Raw genomic sequence first — 19,808 nt, 5'->3', positions numbered from 1 at the left:
TGAAAGGATGTTACTCCCAAAGCAAACACATTTCGTTATTGTTAGTATTTTAATTTGGCACCTACTTTTTGCATACAATAAGTAAGCCACCAAATGACAAATACAAAAATTTCATTAGGTACTATTAAAAGAACTGAAAATAAATTATAATAATTTTAAAACAAACATCATCTATTGTTAAATAAATACAAGCACTATAAAAAATGCACAAAATTTTTGCTAATTATTATAAAAATTCGAACAACGGAACTAACTTAATACTTCAGTTTCATTGGTTTAACAATATAATGGAAGCAAAATTATTGCTTAACTAAAATAATCACATGGAGACACGCATTCACGTGCAGAAATATAATATGCATATTGCACAGAATGTTGAAGACATAATGTCACTCTAGTCGACAGACAACATAACTCTCAAACTTTCATTTTGAGAAAAAAATAACAATTTACACTACCTATCGAAAATAATCATACAACGTACGATTTTCATAATGAATGCGCCTCCTTATTTTTTGTAATTAAAAATAAGCAAAATTTCATTAAGGCAAAATAAAGTGGAACAATCTACATAAAATTCATTACTATTATAGATTAAGAAAGTACAAAATACTTATCAATAGTATTGCCTCAATAAATAAATGCCAAAACTCGTTGGATCGCAGTTTCGAGGTTCAATTCACTGATTCGTCGTATTATTACCAATTTCTTTGTCTAAACATACCGTGCTCGGCACCTCTAAGGCAGTACAATAATTGCGAAGCAGTAACAATTCGACAATTTCATTGTTCGAAAGCAAATCGATTCACATAAATTTCCATAAGAATATAATTTAACAACTTAGGCGGTATTTTCTAGCCAATCTAACCATATGAATTACGAAACTTTATAAATAAATTCATGTCAGTATACCAAAAGTCCAAAAAGTTTTTCGTATAATGATAGTTATAGTTTTAATAAACTATAAATGCATGTTGTCTTTGGCATGATGGGCTTGTCCATTCACCATTGCTGGTGGGGGTGGCGGTCTAGTTACTAATGCTTGGTACATGCTCCAGATGGAAAGAGGTCGCATGTAGCCGACTGCTCGATGATTTCCATTCGCATACAGAGCTTCTGGAGTTTCGAAGGCGAGACCCATGTCTGTTAATGTCTTGTATAAACCTCCTGCAGTCACGAATGCCTCCTCATGCATACCTGGAACAGAACATTGCAATTTTGAAACAAATACGTGCCTTATTTATTTTTAGATCGGATAGGCCTGTCATGAGAGATGTCATCAAATATGTAACTGCAACTTTACAGCCCCCGCGACCTTTTGAAACAGATAAACAGCCAAATCGCCGTGAATACTGTTAATGATTATGAGCTACTAGAACTGGTCGAACACTCTCCTCGGATCACAAATGAATGCTCGGACTACCAATGTAATATTTATCACCGGGTACTGTAATGTTATAACTAAATAAATAAAAGGCCGACGAATAGGCTTCTTAGGTCCATAAAAACATTATGACGTCTATAGCACATTTATCAAAAATGAGGTTTACAAAAGGGATTAGATGATTTCGTATTGACTTGATTAGATAATTCAATTTGGAAACACGGTTAATATTGTTAATGAAATATATTATAGAATCCGGTTTCATTATCGCGTATTATCTTTTCAATTCAACTTTTGTTTTTGTTTACTCTCACCCACATAGGCTAGTCAAGGCAATTACCGGTACATTTGAATTTTCCTCAATTGTTACTAAACTGATTTGACCAAATTAAACCACTTGTTACTTTCGTTTCGATTCATTAAAGAAATAATAAAAATTCTATATTCAGCAAAGAATATTTAACACTAGTAACTTATCATCTGCAGTTTCTGAATCTACTTTACTTTCATCCCTAAGAATCGCCTTATTGATTGGGGAAAACTATATCAAAATCAGTTGAGCAATTTTAGAGCTTATCGCACAAAGACAGACGTCAGGAGGGTTTTCATAATATGAAATGATTAACATACCTTCGTAGATCATAAGTGCAGCGAGTCCGAAGGTGACTCCGGTCCACATTTCCTCGCTCTGTATGGCTTGCGTGTCGATATGACCACGTGGTCCCGCTATCCAACCGTTCACGGCGCCCATCTTGCCTCCCTTGAACTTCAACACGTTATTCTCGTATATTGTAGCGAGACTCTTGCGCACATTCTCTTCTGGGAACACTTGCTCACTCCAGCCTGATGATCGAAGGAACCTGAAATGAGGAACATTGTTTTTCTTAATAAAAGCTCCAATGGAATTAATTATAAATTGACTATATTTTTAGTCTTATGTTCAACTTACCATTGTCCAGCCAGCTGATCAGCCATTATTACGTGAGAATTAGCTGGTTTCAAGTCAAACTTGTAATATGAGCCATTCCAAAGTTTCTCTTCAAACGACTGCTTGGCTTGTTCTAACAGTTTAGTGAACTCTTTTTCATCTTCCTCGTAACCAAGAATGCGAGCCATTACGCAGACTGCACTTATTGAAGCCACCCATAGACCTCCACAGTAAGCACTGGAAGTAGAACATAGATATTAATACATAAACTTCATGTTTTTAATTACATTGATACCAGGCTTAAGCTCGGTGAGTTCGAGTGAGCAACTGCTGCTACGGTTTAAATCTTTCATATAAAATATTGGTGCGAAGCGTGTAGTGAGGTTTTATAATACAAATGTACATCACCAGATCTGTCTCATCAGTTTGTTTGTTTGTAGGAGTAAACACATGGTAAGACAAACAATGAGCGAGTAGAGGTGGGCATAGCGTACCTGGGTCCGGTCATGATCCAGGCGTCGAAGGTTTGGTCGGGGAAGCCGCCGTTCTCGATGAGTCCGTCGTGGTCGTGGTCCCAGCGGCGCGCGGCGCGCAGCAGTGCTCGCGCGGCGGGGTACATGTCGGCCAGGTAGCGGCGCGCCGGCCACACGGCGGCGGCGGGCGCGGCCGCGGGCGCCCCGGCCTCCGCCGCGCCGCCGCCCGCGCCTGCGTCGGGCTCCGCGCTCCTGTACAACAGGTCGAGTATATCGCCCACGCCGTACGGCTTCTCCTCGCGCGCGACCGGCGTCGACTGCTCCGTGAGGTCGGGCGACTCGTCCGTGGTGCGGTCCGAGTCGTCGGTCTGTCCCGTGGACCTCGAGTACAGGTCGTCCTCCGTGCCCTCCTTAACGTCGTCTATATAGGCCATGTTGCGGTACCTTTCGTTCCCGAAGGGCGCGTTGTGTCCCCGCAGGAGCCGGTAGTCCCGGATCACTTGCAATATGAACTTGAGGTTCAGATCCTTCCAGTCGCTCACATCGTGGACGTTGTACGCGTTTATATTAGCGAATGGTTCGTCCTCTGTAATAATAAGTGTGTTAGCAAAGAAGACCTCGATGATGAGTATTTCCGAAGATTTCAAATACATTCCTATCAAATTAAGATCATAAACTAAGATGAAATTACCAATTGTAATAAAATCTCAAATGTTAACTAGTTCACGTTATATAGACTTTAACACTACAGTGGTTAGTATTTTTCAGATTTTACAAAATAGAGAACATTTCTATCTAGATTAAAGCAACAATATGATTGACAAATACACAAACGACCTAAAGCGAAAATTTTGTCAAGAAAACATTAGACTACTTACTCTACACAAAACTAAACAAAATTCAAGAAAAATATTTACATTACACACCGAGGGTTGTCACTGGGGACAATTTAATGGTGCATTAGTTCAGTTCGATAAGTCCTAAGATATTGAAGATCTTACCTGGATCACCAAGATCGTGAGGAATAGATTCTTTGATTTTAAACTTGACTGATTTCCCATCATACAAGTTTGGTCTACATTTCTCAGTTTCTAATTCTATAGTGTCACGATACATGTACTGTAATACTACCTGAAATTTAACAAAAATACGCATTTAATAAGTTATATAACATCCAGAATTAAATATCAGAAGTGTTTTCTACAATATAGATACACAATCATATATGTATTTATGTAATTAACTTTACTTTTTTAATATTTTTGCCCATTTGATAAGGGGTGACTTCATTCGAATAAATATCTCTATTATTTCAAAATAGAATAAGTCAATAATATTTACTGACAAACAGATGCCTGTTGCTCGGAAATAGATTTTATTTTAGAAACCACTAAATCATCAATCGAGTTGATTCAGTACTATTTTAGCAAAGTATAAACAAACATACTCACTTGTAAATTAGGCCAAAGTTGTGCTATCGCGAATGAAGCATAAAAATGTACATCATAGGTATTGTACATTCTGTATTCGTGGCCTTCTAAATACCCGAACACACCAAACTCATGCCTAGAACAAAATTAACAAGTTTAACAAGACCCCTTTGATAAATAATTCAATTAGTACGGGTATAAAGCTCTATTTCACTGGTCCCTAGTAATTAGGTTAGTATGAGTGTAAAGCTCAATTTGACCCGGTGTCTATTAATTATGATAATTGGTGAGTAACGAGTACATTACCTAGGATCGTTCTCTGTATATTCATCATGGACGTCAAACCATATCGTGCCGCCGTCAGCGACATAATAAAGCTCATTCATTAAGGCACTTTTTAACCAGTCTGGTATATTACTGTAAAGAAAGAACAAATTCATTACATTAATTTTATCCATTGATAGTGAAAAAAAAGATAGATGAAAATGTAGAGGATGGCCAAAGAAATGAAGGTTTGCTTGTGTATGAAATTTGATGGACTAAAAAGAGATTCGGAATAGGACGATGTCTGTTAAAGGAGAATGGAAGAAAACGTGCAACGCGCTCTCCAAGTAACTTAGGTAGAAGACAGAAAGATCATAGTAAAAAATTGTAATTTAATATTCACCTATTATTCAAGATAGGATCCTGCCACTCTGCGAGTAGTTTCTCCCAATTTCTATAATTCCTAAGCGCGTACGCAGCTATGCTTGCACCGGCTATACCGTCGCTACCAAAGAACTTCGTATAAAACCTGTTACCAACAAAAAATATTAAAATATCTATTTAAAACTAAAATTTAATTAGAGATAATTATGGTTTGTAAAACTTACCTCCTATTAATTTTCTTATCCTTCTTATATTTTATAACAGGCATGTCCCATACGAGACAGAACTCCGTCGACCCAGTTGACCCAGGTTCTAATGATATCACACTTGAAAGTGCTACTGAATCACCTGCAAATGACAAGCAATAGAAACATATTACATTTAAACATCATATTATCTAATAAATGATTAATATAAAAACCAAATAATAATAATTACATTTGTATATTTTCTTCTGTTTTTCTTTTTTCTCTGCCTCTCTTTCTTCTTTAGTTTTCTCTCTGTCTGGGACTTTTGGTGGAGGTGGCGTAAGGCTCGGGTCAGGTAATAATGTACCATTATTTTTTAGGCACTCCCATACATATTCTGAAGTCTTCGCCGCATTCCATAAGCAATAACCTTCGTGAATGGTCTCATTTTCGGCTTTCTTCTTAGCTATGGTGAATGTACATGGTGTATCAGCAATTTTTTGCTCCAGAGTAACACCGCATGTATATTCCTCGGAATACCTTTCCAAATCCAGTTTGGCTGGAAGAATTGAAGATTAAGTTGAATGATAAAACATGAAAACAATGTCTTAACTTTGTCATGAAACAAAGGGTAGAGACTGACCTTGACAACGATAATTCAGTATTCAGAAAAACTAAGACTAAAAGTAAAAGCAGTTGCGTAATGTTACCATGACTTAAATAACACCGTGAAGGTTGTCTGATTATTATTATACTAATTTGAACTAAAATTTACGAATTATGTATTTAAAAGCTAAATAAATAGGATACCAACCAAGAGCCTTCTTTTTATGGGATCCCCCAAGTACTTCAGTCCATGTGAAACTAATACTAACATCCCGTTTCTCTTTGCTAACATTTATAGCAGTGAATACAAATACTGCGCACGGCAGGCTACTGTCCTGTAAATAAACATCTATTATTAGCAAAAAAAGTAATAGTCATGTTTCCAAAAGAAAGAATATAAGAATGGCCAAAACGTGTAGGTTGTAAAACGAAAAAATAAACGTGACTCAGATAACACAGGTTTGAGCCGCAACATGAATAATAAAATATAAATAATATACAATACTTTCAACAAATATTTCCTTATCTTTCGACGAAAAGGAAAATTGTATCGAGGAAAAGTAGTGATATTACTGATTTATAATAACAGGGAATCCCTTATTATCAGCCAAGAAACGTTGCCAGATTTAAAAACTTAATAATTGATGGTTTACCTTATAGTTATGTGGTATAACGGGCGAGATCTGTCGGCATACTAGTTTTATTCCATACTTAGTGAGGTCATAAGTGGTCCATGCACGCGGGTAAAGCGCTGTGTACTCACAGTCAGCGCCATTCAGGTTCCACTCCCAACTATGTGGAGCCTTCCTTGGTTTGCTAAAAGAAAAACTACCATATTAGACCCTAAAATACAGCTTAAAGGCCGGTAAATAACCTAAGACGTTATCACCGCACTTTGCAGGTAAATTTAATCAATTTATCGTCATTAGTCCAGGTGGACGATACGATAGTCGACTAGCCAGCGGAATTAATAAGATAATCACTAAGTTAAAATTATATACAATGTATAAAGATACCAGTACCGACAAAGTGTCTTGTCCAATACTTTTGCACTTTCTCCTTCTCTATTATTTTGAATTTCTTTCAAATAATAAGTACTTATTATTTATATTTCACTAAAATTATAAAATGTTCGATACAATTCCTCATTTACCTAGCGGAGACGATTAAGCTCCTGCAACTATTAGGTACTACAATATGACAACTAATTTCACGCATTTCGTTTCTATATCAACAGACTTTATAACGAATTATGAGTTTCAATTTCTTCCCATGCACTGTGAGGCGAGCCTATAGCGGAATGCTACCATGATATAGACAATTTCATTAATAGGTACCTCGCTCGACCTCCATTAATAGAACGGGGCAGATGGATCTATCAATCGGATTGTTTTTTTTACGACCAATATACACGAACAGAGCTTCGCAGTAGGCAAAACTTTAGAGTTGCTATTAAGATAGTAAATTTTATAATTACACTTCATTATATACCTATGTGCAATATGTGATGACAGCTGAATAGAATAAAGTCCCTAATCCTGTACGCACCTGTCACACATGGAGATTTTAGTTAACGCAATTATGTAAAATAGAAAATATTTAAATTCTATTCAAGTGAATTGTTGATGATATGGAAGGGTCATTAAGAATAATTATGACAATATCAGTACAAATAGGAGTTCCTAACTAATATTTGTACTTAGTTTGTACTAGCTTACAAGGAAAACTTCCACCGAGTCTTTATGAATCGATTATTATCTCATTCACGCTTACCAATCATTGTACCAGCAAGATAATTGTTGTTAACTATGATAGCCGCGATAACGGAATGTAGGGAAGCTTTCATAATGTGGCTTTTTATTTAATGTGTACAATTCCTAATGTTAAGTGAAAAAATACGTTCTTTATTTATTATATTCGATAGTATTGTAGTTTGTAAGTAACCCTATCTATAATAAAAAAATATTCATATTACACTTTTTATTTCCTGAATCTCATTATATCGAACGCGCTGTACAAAGCTGTAGACTGACCTCTGTATAACTAAAAAAGACGAATGTCATCATCAAATCATATTTAGTACATATCATGTATACAGATTTGTCTTGTCGTCAATACAAGCAACACACAAATCTGTTAATTTCACAGCACCTATCTAGCTACCTGATAACATATCATATCACAAATGGCACATGCCTTTGTAATTACCCTGTTAAATCCGTCACTATCGGAATTTATTCCTTAATATGATTAAAGAATCATGAACTTGATACAATGTAGGCATTCATGAGCAATTCATTCACTAAATAATAACTTTATTATAATTACCTACAGACACACATCTGCACTTAAAGTTCTATATTATTTTAGTACTAGAATATTCATGCAAACATGCAAATTATACTAGTAATATGGTGTTGAGTAACTTACTTATTTGTAGACAAAACGGACTGGAAAATAGTCTCATTGTTGCCATTGCGTATGTTCACAATGAACTGGCATTCGGGCACTGAGACATACTCATAAATGCCAGGGTATAGTTGGAAGCGACAGAACTCTCCTTTGAACCCCCGGCCAATAGTCCCACCACCGATACCTCCAATAGGACAGCCTAGGACAATGCATTAATATTTTATTTATATAAGTACATATAAGTTAAATTAGAGATATTCACATAAGACTGCTTGTTAGTTTGTTAAACCCAGTTGCTTTACAATCCATATTAAACATTAGTGCTCATTGGTGCTAACACATTTAACTCTCAATTATCTAAGGCACTTGTTCTTTTTCAGCTCTTCATGATAACAGTATCTATATCTAACTAAATAAGTGGTTAAGCATAACCAAAAATAATTTTACACCTATTTTATCAGTATGAGACATGGAGGAACCAAATCAATAGAATATGTATATTAGTGTACTTGCTCACCTAAACAGCTTATCTATGTTACCTCAAGTACATGTTCAGCCAATATAACATGAGAATGATTTTACCATCAAAGAAATGTTAAATGTTTATAATAAGATTCAAAAGAAATGATAAGCTGTAAGATTACGAAATGTCGATTGTGAAATCAATTTTACAGTCAATAAAAAATATTTCCAACATATTTGTTTTGTTTGTGAAGGAAAAATATGTGTTTTTGAACAAAAATATACTATTTGCTAAAAACAACAGAAAACATTTTTAAATGAACAAAGATACAATTTAGATAAATTATTTGTGTACTAATATGTAATCATTTTAAGGCCACGACTTCAGGCCTCACCTATATAAATTCTTTGTTTGTTATCTGTGATAAACAAAGCGTGTAATGGCAATATAATGATTTACCACAGATTAGAAAAAAATACCAGTGCAAAGCGGACACATGCACTTATACCATAAGATAACAGGCTGATAAAAATCCCAATGTTCCCTTGATAATATTGCCAATATTTTTTTTCTTAGTTTACTTAATATTTTTTTCAGTTACCATGATTCATTCTTGAGCCTATAGGCTGAGTAATACTTGATGCAAGTTAAATATGTCACCAAACACACAAATACTTTAAATTGTCAAGTTAGATAAGCCTGATAGACCATCAAATACTGAAGATAAGAGTAGCATGAATGATAAAGTATAACTACTCAAAGTTAGAAACCATTTCATAAAGGTGTTATTTCTATTATTAAATGTTCATAACTTACCATATTTCCGTTGAGCCGATATCATGTGAACATAGTCCATAATAGGTTTCTTCTTACTTAACCTTTTACCGATGTAATATTTGAGGTACCTAAGAAACAATATTATTTTTAGTGTTTTATTATAAATAATCTTGAGAATGTAATTAACATCCCTTTTAAAAAATTCATATACATAATCAAATAATCACATCAAAAGTAAGCGGCATAATGTAGAATAACATCGAAAAAAAATATTAACTATGCCTAAGTTTGCTATAGAAGAGTACCCAAAATAAAAATATAAATAAAAAAAATTACCTGGCAGTCAAGGGTGCCATTTCAAAGACTTGCTTCACATTAGGTATAATTAATTGTTTGCTTTGTATCGGGTATTCATGGTCCAGTGGTAATTTTAATCCGTACTTTGGGGGCTCGTGGAGGCCCAATCCGACATCGCCGACTGTTTCCATTTCCATGATGTTCACCAATTCAAAAATATATTCTAGGTCCGGGAATGTCTTTAAGACTAATCCCCTTAAACAGTCTTTTAATCGATGCGTTCTAGCACATTATTTTCTAACTTTTCTCCCAAAAATACAATAGCACAACAATTTTAATGTTTTGACGTATCACTATAAATTGAATAAAAAATTATACAAAATTGTGACTCGTTTTCAGCGAATAATTTTGAAATTGTGTTTCTCACAGTCAACAAATCCTTGTTGTAACTTGAAAATCGAAAACAGTGACAAGAGAATGCATCTCTACCACTACGAAATTTACGGATCGCAATGAACGAATGTGAGTCAGAAAAGTCACTTGACCCACTTGACTAACTGAACTGATTGACACTGACAGATTTAGGTCCTGAAAGAACTTTTTCTAAATTTCTACCAGAATACCTAAAATTCAATTTATACGGCTGTGGTTTTATGTGGAGTTATGTAATTATTAATATACTTTCAATTACTTAAGAAATTTCTACTTAATTTTAATAGGTATTTTTATTTATATAATTACAGGAATGAATAATAAGACACATAAATAGTTTTAACCTTTTATTAGTTGATTACAAGCAACAAATAGAATGTACTTGAATGTTGATCTACCTATTTTTGCATATCCAAAACTATACCCAGGGTGGGACCCGACTTGTTTCGGCCGTAAAAAATTATATTTCGTTAAGCTTACTCTAACACGTGTGTTTTTTTAAACTTGATATTAAGTTATAAATATCATTTATTTATTAAAGTAAAAAAATCTCTAATTTGTGGTGTATTTTCTGTAAAACTACTAATTTTACTAAAAAATGACGCTTGCAGCACTGAAATACAAATGCCAGTAGTAAATATTGCCATATGTAAGAGCAACTTAATAATAAGAAAGTTATTGACTGGTCTGTTAAATGCATAATTTGTTTAATAAAAGCAATTAGTTTACGTTAACATTTTTTTTAGTCAAATTATGTAGCTGCTTCATTTATTTCATCGATTTGCCCAAATCATAGCCATTTTCTCTAAATGGGTTGCTACATATAAAAAATTGTCGCGTTGCTGTCAAGTTTGTGACTACATCTGTCTCTGTCTGTTTTCATGAAATAAAGGCTTAAATTGTTGGGCTATTATTATATTAAAATCAATAGAATCTCTATAAATAAAGTTTTATCTCCATTAAGTGATACGAAACATAATAATTAGTCAATCTGAGTGATGTAATTACAAAAAATGGTGTTGATAGCTACCCCATCAAAGTTAGAGTGAAATCATTCTAAAGTTTTCGTAAACAATAAGTTAAAATGGATATCCCTGTTCAAATAGCCGTAAGGCTAAAGCCTCCAAATTTGGAGGACTCATCGCAGTGTATATTTAGCAATCCTGTTACGCAAATTGTAATCACTGAGAGTGGACAGACATTTCATGTGAACAGGGCTTTGCCAGTGGACTGCACTCAGGCAAACCTCTTCAACTCGTTCATGATACCACAGATCAACTGCTTCTTGGATGGCTGTGACACTTCAGTCGTTGTATTCGGACAGGCTAAGACAGGCAAAACTTACACTTTATTTGGACCAGGTTAGTTGCCATTATTGGAACACAAATGTGTATTGTTTATTTATGTCTCAATTCTTAAATGAATAGATACTACATGCTCGCATTCTACAATTATATCTTTTAGTAAGAATCAGTGTAATCATTAAGATAATACTATTAAATACTGATATTTGTCTTTATTTTAGTTACCTACATGAAATCAAAGCAACTTAACTTAGATAATAAATAAAACATTGTATTGTTTCAGGATTTGAATGTATCCACAGTGAATGTGACCAAGGAATAGTACCTCGGTTTTTGTCTGAAATATTCCATAAACTCAATCAGATGCCAGAGAGAGAATTTATATTACACATAACATGGATGCAAGTAGTTAACAATAACATATTTGATGTATTGGGAGCTGGGTTAGTGAGATGCTGCAATGTTGAAGAGGCCTTCCAGTATTTACAATTGGGATGGCGGCAGAGGTGTCAAGGAAACAACCACACTGTGTTCACAGTGAGTGTTGAACAGAAGTGGGTGAGCACCAATGGTGTGTTGAATCATAGAATGTCCACCGCAAGCTTCTGTGATCTTGCTGCCTACCCAGAACCAGGTCTATTTGCCCTTGAGAATATCATAAAAGAACTACTGGCTGGCAACCCACCGAAACAGATAAACTATGACCAATGCATTCTCACAGCAATGCTTAGAGACTCCTTTGGTGGCAGAGCTTTCACTTGGGTTATTGGCTGTATTAGTGCAGAACCAGAAGACTATCAGGACACACTAAAAACTTTAAACCTGTGTTTGTGCTGCAGAGGCATTAAGAACTTTGTTACTGTCAACTTATTTGCTGACAATAACACTCCTGTGTACACAGAAAAATCAGTGTTACCACATGCAGACAACAATTTTAATTTACAATTTGCCACAACCCAGTGGATTAAACTGGTCTCTAATGCAGAGGGGCTTTTCAACAAAATTCTTCAGTCAAAGTCCTTGTCTGAAGCTGATATTAACCAAGTCAGTGAATGGTTGTTCTTAAAAGCTGAATGTGATGAATGTTTGAATGGTGATGCTGGTGTAGATAACAAAGATGCTAATATAAAACAAGGTCTGCCTAGGATAGCTGAAGACACAGAGCCTAGTGAACCCAGTGAATCAGATGTGGACTCAGATTCAGAGGAAGATACTCATTCTGACACAGTATTCCAGGACAAACTTGAAAAATTTATGGAGTATTTTAGAGAAAAGAATGATCAACTGTTTGCTGATAGATGTGAGGAATACCTGAACCACATTGACTCAGATGATATCACAATATCAGAATTAAGTGGATCACAGTCTTTGCCTGTTATGACATCTCAGTCAAATTCTGGGCGAAGAAGAACCATACAACCTGGTGAAAGTCTGTCTGGAGCTGAGTTAGAGCTACTAAGAAAAGTTGCAGCTAAAGCAATCTCACCTGAATCTCAAAAGATACTTATTGAATCTCACAAAAAGGATGTTGATCCAGAACCAAAATTAATTGAGAGAGAATTACTTAAAATGATTGATAACCCAAAGACTGATGAAATATGCAAGAAGTATAAAATGACAAAAGAAAAATATACTCAAAAGCAAATACTGGCAAGAAAGCTTTCAAAAGAAATAGGAAGCAGCCAGTCACAGCTCAAAGAACTGATTAATCTGTGTATAGCCAAAGAGAGACTGATAAGTGACTTGTCTAAATCAATGAGTCATACACAAAGTAAGCATTATTCTGATAAAATAGAGAGTAGTTTGATTGACCAAGACACCATGAGAGAGATAAAGAGGCATGAGACAAATCTTAAAACTTATAAAAAACAAATTGAGCAAATCAAAAGACAAATAAAAAAGGATGAAAAACGTAAGAATACATTAGATGTAGAGCTTGTGAAGGATAAATTGAAGCTGGATGAACTCTCAGATACTTCAGTAGATATTAAGGACAGGAAGACACACTCACTAAAACACTTTACACATAGAATTACTCAACTAGACAGTATTTTGAAAGAAAAGACTAATGATTTGGAAACATTAGAGATGTCCAAAGAAAAGGAATTATTGTTAAGGAAAGAAATTAAAAACCTGAGAAAGACCAGAGAATGTTTGCATGAACAGAGATGCAGTTTAGGTCATAAGAGGAAAATTTACAAATCTCTTTCAGATTCTGAGGTAAGCTTAAAATCACTTGGTTCCACTATGCCATATCTATGACATAAGCATTTAAATCAAGTAGCATACTCCAACTGACAATATCTTTGAAGCAACCAATAACCTACTTACAATTACCATTTCAGGAACGCAAACTTCTGGAATGTGAAGAAGCGATAGAAGCAATAGATACGGCGATAGAATACAAAAATAATTTAATTTGCGGCAAATCACCATCAGCTTCTCTGTCCGATTCTCAAGACAACAAAGACTCAAGGAGTAGAGGAGAACAAATGTTGATGGCACGGCTTGACAAATTATCGCATGACGAAATGAAAACACTGCTCTATAGGTATTTCCAAAAGGTAATTTATAATTTCATGTATCTTTAATTCTTAGCACATAGTCTGAATTTATTATTTTTCACTCACATTCCAGCAAACTTTTAATTAAAATATTACCACTATTGAAACCAATACATTTTCTACTACTGAGAATCACATCATTTAGCACAGGTGTTTCCTTATCACCTTATTTTACAATTTTATCGTAATCAGTGTGTGAACGTAAAATCTTATTTAGGTAAAATTAGGTACCTAACAGTTACGCAACTGTAGTGATGATCTTATGAATTTTGATGACTAATCTTGCATAGCTTTGAAGTAATGTTTGTCAGTTGTAAATGAAACGTTAGTCCATGATAATAAATAGTTAAGTACTATGCATTCAGAACTTCCACTTGATACTTCTAACTCAGAAGTTACTTCTGCTTTTCCATGTTCATATATGTATTTGTTATTTCAACAGTAGATATACATAGGCATATAAAATAAATATCTATATTTTAAATTTCAGGTGGTGGATTTACGAGGAGCTTGCGCGGCGTTGGAAGCTGGCGTCGCATCAGCTAGCGAAGAGGCCGCAGTATGGCGCGCCCGCGCCGCTGCAGCTTGGAGGCACGCGCAGCGCTTGAGACCACACGCTCATTCCAGGTTAATAATTCTTGAATTAAATATATTTTCCTTTTGAACTTACGCCTATATTGTCTCGCGTGGATCCGCATTCCCGGCACAAAACAGGATAAACGCTTTGTACCTTTCTTTATTATTGCAATTTCTTGTTTAAACAGAATACTTAAATGTTGAATGAACCTCCCCACATATCGTTATTATTTTTTTTTTTGTTACAGACACTTCCAGTCGATACACAGATGTCTAGATGGAGGTAATGCGGAAAGGGCCCTGTCTTTGGGCATCACAACTGATTCAGAAACATCTGATGATGCTATGAGATTGGTCGACCGCATGAAACAGCAGCTTGCTCGGTGTCCTGCTGTGAGTATTGAAATTAAAATAACTTTAATTTTAATAATAATCATAAATTATAAATAAAACAATTAGAGACGTAGGCGTGTTAGAAGCCGAAACCACTACTATTGACTGACATATCTTTTTATCTAAATTTCAGCCGCCCCAAATACCTAGTCAAAACTTGCGGCAGCTGATGCCAGCAACCAACCTCCCAGTGGCCAAGGTGACGAAGGAGAAAAACAAGCTGATCATAGTACAACAAAATAAAAAGCACTGATATTTGTACATACTTTTATTTGCAGTTATCAATTCAGTTTTATTATTCATCTTTATAAAATATTTAATGTTGTTTATTGAAGTAACCATGTAGCCATAGTTTGTATTATGCATTCTATTTCTATTCTACTTTCACTAAACTAATTTACATAACATCACATTTTTAAATTTTGCAATGTGTAAATACAAACACTTTTATTCGAATTTGCATTATTTGTATATACTTTTGCCAATTCTATTCTACTCACTAGAGTGTATAAAAATATATTCCTTTTTCTATACATTCAACTAAATTCGAGCATTTCAAGATACGAGATTAGACGTGTACATATTCTAAATGAAAATTATATAAAAATAAATTGATTGATCTAAGTTTTATTTTACCTACAACATATTTACACTACACAAATCAAAACTCATGATTGAAAATTCCAGGGTATGCACAATATCCCTTCTGACAAAACAGAGTAGTAATGTGTTATGTAAAGCACTGTTCCATGAAGTTTCTGAAACAAGAAAATATACAAGTAGGTACATCAGATCTGCCAGGCATTATGAGATCCTGGATATCAAATCAGGAGTCAATCGCGCTTGCGACCCCGTTACAAATGTAACACATTGTTTTAAAAGATAAGTGGAAAAAAGTAAAATGTGTATATTTACCGCATGTAGCTGTTCGCTTCGCGTCAGCAACCTTTGGCAGCATGAAATCATGTAGGCTGGTGTGATGCTGTCATCCTTTCGTAGGTCCAGCAGACCGAATCTTTTGATAACTTCTTTATGAAGTGCCTTCTCCACATGCTTATTACTGGAATAGAAAGGAAAGTGCTTTTTATTATTTAAGGAATCCCTCAAAATACACTACATTTTCATTTGAAAAATTAAATTAATAAATTAAAACTTTTAAAGAGAGACCTTTGGTTACTCTTATGACTTACATGCTATATTCCGTCATCAAAAGTGTAGCTTCATCTAAATGATTGGCAATAAAAGCCACTAGTTCTTCAGCTGGACAAGAGGATGGTGTAATGAACTGTCCGGTAGGCGACACCATTAGTGGCCCCGCTTCCCTGGAAAAATATTCAACCAAATTGAAGCATTTTATATATCATACAATTCGAGGACTGAAGCAATAAACTATTAGTAAGTTAACAAAATTGCGGACTTACGGCTCTATAACAATTTCGTATTTCTGCAGAGATTCAGGTACGTTCGGCGGGAATTTCGAACCACGACCATAGTAGTCGCCTATGGACGTGATCAACTGTCTCAAATGACTGCAGTACTGATACGCTGACACTTTCGGCATAAATTTCCTAAAAAGTAAAGAATTTTGAATATATTTATACAGTTTCATAAGTTAAGTGAATTGACAACATTTCAAAACTGATACGACATGGAAACAAAAATACCATTTCTTTATTTTCGTATCCTGAGTTCGAATATATTTATGTCATATTTTTTTTATTTTTTATTTCTGAGAAAAATAATTAAAATCACAAAACATGTGATGACGTCATAGGTACGGCAGAATGCAGTCGTTACCTTTGCCTTAGCAATCATGGTTTCAGATGAAAACATCAAGTGTCAAATGTCAATGTTTAAAGTCACGAAAGCTAGCTAAAGTTGAAGCTGTAACTTTTATTTACATTCGAAATCGAAATAGATTTTACACAATATTTTCCTATTGAATCGACACACTGCTTATTGTTATTATTCACAACTGTTCATTGACATTATTTCGTCAATAAAATGGATTTCAATGAAACATATACGCCAATGAAGGATCCAAAATATTGTTTTGTACCAGCCTGCAAAAACAACACTGCCAATACGTATTTCTGCAAAATTGTAGCATTCATTTTCGTGCATATATTGCAATAGCATTAAATAGTCAACTTTCGGCAAGTTTCTGCAATCGGCAACTAGAAATCATATAATTATAACAACACAAATAACAAAATCTGAAATCAATTTGACAAGCTTAGAGTTGCCAACTTTATTTTACCAGCCCACCAAATGAGGCCGTGAAAACCACCAGAAACCACTAAATCTTAGCGGCCTCTCAAACCACCAGAATTCCTCAAGATCATCACAGAATCTAAAAAAAGGGAAGTGATCAACTGTCTCAAATGACTGCAGTACTGATACGCTGACACTTTCGGCATAAATTTCCTAAAAAATAACAGATTTAAAATACAGCTATACAGTTTAGTGAATTGCGGATTGAATTAACTTATTCTTACCTTCGCCGTATGTGTATATCCCTCAAAATACTAGACAATGCTTTCTCATAATTTGGTATCATTATTAAGGCACTGTCCTCTTGACTCACTTTTTTTATTAGCTGTAAAAATGTTAAGAAAACAATAAAATTGTAAAATACATATAGAAAATAAAATTAATCTATAAACTATATCTTTGCTCACCGACATCCATTCATTTCGTACGTCCATTATATTTAGGAACACATCGCCATCTAGACTGACGCCAGTAAACTGTCCCAGAGCTATTGTCCTGCCTGAATAGAAAAATTAAGAATTTGTCAGATATTTTCAATGGCAACTTTGCATGTCATACAAAAATTGGAACACAGCCAAGGTGCCGTGATTTCAGAAACAGCATTATGTTATTTTTGTATGAATTATGTAAAGACAACATTGAATACTAACCTTCTAAATTCGTCATTATGTTTGGATGCTGTGAAGCCAGGGCGTCTAAACTCTGCAATGCGCCTCTTATATGGCTCATATTCCAACCACTGTCGTATTTCACCTAAATCCATATAACATTCATTTTTCACAGTCTTGGATCATCTTTGATAAATAATTTGAATAAAATGATGATAGTAGCTTGGCAATTAGTCAATATATTTGAGATTACTCAACAAGCTTTAAAAGCAATGGCAATGAGTATGCATGATTATTCAATGTTCATATTATACCAACTTGTTTAATACCATAAGTTTTGCAAAGGTTGTTTATTAGAGATTGAACTTGCTCCCTTGTTGCAGCTGCTGATTCATATTTATTTTTTGCATCTCTGCTGTTTGCATATACCCATTCACTGTAATATAGAAACAAATTAAAATTATTTTTATATCTTCAATCTTAATTATAAAAACATAAGGCATATAATACATACACAATATTAGCGCTGAATTTTTTCTCAACTACTTTCCTCTTGATTTGCCCCACATCAAATTCTTTTTCATATTGTTCATATGCATAGTCATACTTTCTATTACTAAAGGCTTTGCTGTAAACAAAAGGGCATACATATGTGTGAGTGTGAAAGACAGCATTAGATACAGGATGTTGCTAAGCGAAAAACATCTTAGATTCATGTGATATTGATGGGGATTTATATTCAAAACCTATTCAAGTGTTTACCTAGTCAAATGATTAGATAAGAGGTATTTTGAATAAGCAATCTAGGGGATACCAACCTGAAGTTAGATACTTTTGGCCTATCCGGTATCTTATCAATGTACTTGGTAGAGATATCACAGGCGTTGAGAACTTTTACAACTGTTTCTCTTACATTATTGCTATTTAATTGAATCTTTATGAGCTTAAATTCACCTGGAAATTAGAAATGATATAATATTAATATAGCTAACACAAAATTAATCACCATTTCTTATTTTTATCGAAGTTATTTATTTTCATGTGTATAAAATGTAATTTAAATTTAATAAAGTGATGTTGTTTACCTTCTGGTTTATCCTTTTGTCTCACATAGAATGATAATGGTGGAACTGAAATCCTTTTGCTAGATTGTTGGGCTTCTATTAATGCACTCAGCTGTTGCAGGGAGTTTTCATTGATTTTCTTAAAATGAATAAGTAATGTTGAATTAAAAACAATATAATATTAAAATTATTCTCATAAATTATTATATTTAAGTAGCATAAATTTAGACAGTATATTCTTGCTCAACTAGGTATAATTAATTAGAAGAATTGTTCTTAATGATCTCCAGTCTTAAAAAAACTACATAAAAATCTCATTAAGTACTATATAACTATTATTTAGACTGGAATTGATTATGAATTATTAAAATATAGACCCTACTGACAAATGTACCAGTCTAGATATTGAACCATTTAAATACTCATTCCTAATTTGAATAATTTACTTTCAGAACATACCCTTTGTTCTGGATATTTTCCAAATAGATCTGGATGAACACTGAAGTAAAAAGGTCGAAGAGCAGTAGACACTTCAGCAGAACTTAAAAATCTGCATACCAGCCCACTGGTACACCCACAACTGAAATATTTTGGTAAATATTAGTGCGAACACCTTTGTACTTACAAAATGTTAACACAAACAGATGCTATTGGTAGAATTTTTACAAATTATTAACAAAAACAATGAATAGAGGTTGCTTTTTGATAGAACTTACTATATTTTGGTTCTGCTATACATTTTAAAAGATTGTGGAGTAAACAGGATAGTCGTAGAAACACATCTAGTTATCTTTTTTAGAATTTACGCACTGTTAAATATGCAAAACTATATTTTTCTTTGTTAAATTTCTACATTTTTTCGGAAACGACCCTGAACTTGGTCGATCAAATTTTAAATTAGATATTTTGACAAATGACAATGACAAGATAGTGACAGTGTCAACTTACAGATTATAAATAGTCGGCGATGATATTCTAGATTACCTT

General features: G+C 34.2%; 3 protein-coding genes across 4 annotated transcripts; 1 reads left to right on the top strand and 2 right to left on the bottom strand.

Moving 5' to 3' along the window:
* Nucleotides 1-30: 30 nt before the first annotated feature.
* On the bottom strand, nt 31-10,182 carry LOC118282121 (non-lysosomal glucosylceramidase). 2 transcript variants are annotated; one of them, XM_035603056.2, is made up of 16 exons: nt 9,646-10,182; nt 9,349-9,437; nt 8,088-8,268; nt 6,311-6,473; nt 5,866-5,992; nt 5,302-5,610; nt 5,088-5,211; nt 4,883-5,008; nt 4,522-4,632; nt 4,237-4,351; nt 3,787-3,916; nt 3,230-3,371; nt 2,807-3,037; nt 2,334-2,549; nt 2,015-2,244; nt 31-1,197 (listed from the first exon to the last, which is right to left on the bottom strand). In XM_035603056.2, the coding sequence occupies exons 1-16, from the start codon at nt 9,801-9,803 to the stop codon at nt 962-964; spliced, it is 2,688 nt and encodes an 895-aa protein (XP_035458949.2). In that variant the 5' UTR covers nt 9,804-10,182; the 3' UTR covers nt 31-961. The 2 variants fall into 2 exon arrangements, with proteins under 2 accessions (XP_035458949.2, XP_035458948.2); XM_035603055.2 differs by having other exon boundaries at nt 2,807-3,371.
* Nucleotides 10,183-10,648: 466 nt separating this feature from the next.
* Nucleotides 10,649-15,156, top strand: LOC118282124 (kinesin-like protein costa). The gene is made up of 6 exons (XM_035603058.2): nt 10,649-11,399; nt 11,626-13,562; nt 13,688-13,906; nt 14,397-14,533; nt 14,731-14,875; nt 15,009-15,156. The coding sequence occupies exons 1-6, from the start codon at nt 11,123-11,125 to the stop codon at nt 15,126-15,128; spliced, it is 2,835 nt and encodes a 944-aa protein (XP_035458951.1). The 5' UTR covers nt 10,649-11,122; the 3' UTR covers nt 15,129-15,156.
* Nucleotides 15,129-19,723, bottom strand: LOC118282123 (T-cell activation inhibitor, mitochondrial). Its single transcript, XM_035603057.2, has 13 exons — nt 19,538-19,723; nt 19,281-19,401; nt 18,843-18,960; nt 18,576-18,711; nt 18,272-18,385; nt 18,076-18,193; nt 17,800-17,902; nt 17,557-17,648; nt 17,374-17,474; nt 16,297-16,443; nt 16,066-16,197; nt 15,791-15,935; nt 15,129-15,633 (listed from the first exon to the last, which is right to left on the bottom strand). The coding sequence occupies exons 1-13, from the start codon at nt 19,558-19,560 to the stop codon at nt 15,544-15,546; spliced, it is 1,440 nt and encodes a 479-aa protein (XP_035458950.2). The 5' UTR covers nt 19,561-19,723; the 3' UTR covers nt 15,129-15,543.
* Nucleotides 19,724-19,808: the final 85 nt, after the last annotated feature.

This window comes from Spodoptera frugiperda, chromosome 28 (genome assembly GCF_023101765.2).
Source record: "Spodoptera frugiperda isolate SF20-4 chromosome 28, AGI-APGP_CSIRO_Sfru_2.0, whole genome shotgun sequence".
Taxonomy (NCBI): Eukaryota; Metazoa; Arthropoda; class Insecta; order Lepidoptera; family Noctuidae; genus Spodoptera; species Spodoptera frugiperda.
The sequence above is the reverse complement of the archived record's forward strand: the minus strand, read 5'-3'. Positions and strand labels throughout refer to the sequence as shown.

Bases quoted from the DNA above. Each gene is read 5' to 3' on its own strand.
- LOC118282121 (XM_035603055.2), bottom strand. From the start codon at position 9,803: ATGGAAATGGAAACAGTCGGCGATGTCGGATTGGGCCTCCACGAGCCC. The intron at 9,438-9,645 runs GTAATTTTTTTT...ATTGTTTCTTAG, and splicing joins ATGGCACCCTTGACTGCCAG to GTACCTCAAATATTACATCG. The intron at 8,269-9,348 runs GTAAGTTATGAA...GCATTGTCCTAG, and splicing joins ATCGGCTCAACGGAAATATG to GCTGTCCTATTGGAGGTATC.
- LOC118282124 (XM_035603058.2), top strand. From the start codon at position 11,123: ATGGATATCCCTGTTCAAATAGCCGTAAGGCTAAAGCCTCCAAATTTG. The intron at 13,563-13,687 runs GTAAGCTTAAAA...TTACCATTTCAG, and splicing joins AATCTCTTTCAGATTCTGAG to GAACGCAAACTTCTGGAATG. The intron at 14,534-14,730 runs GTTAATAATTCT...TTTTTGTTACAG, and splicing joins AGACCACACGCTCATTCCAG to ACACTTCCAGTCGATACACA.
- LOC118282123 (XM_035603057.2), bottom strand. From the start codon at position 19,560: ATGTATAGCAGAACCAAAATATA. The intron at 18,386-18,575 runs GTTGGTATCCCC...TTTTGTTTACAG, and splicing joins CCAAAAGTATCTAACTTCAG to CAAAGCCTTTAGTAATAGAA. The intron at 18,194-18,271 runs GTATGTATTATA...TCTATATTACAG, and splicing joins AAATTCAGCGCTAATATTGT to TGAATGGGTATATGCAAACA.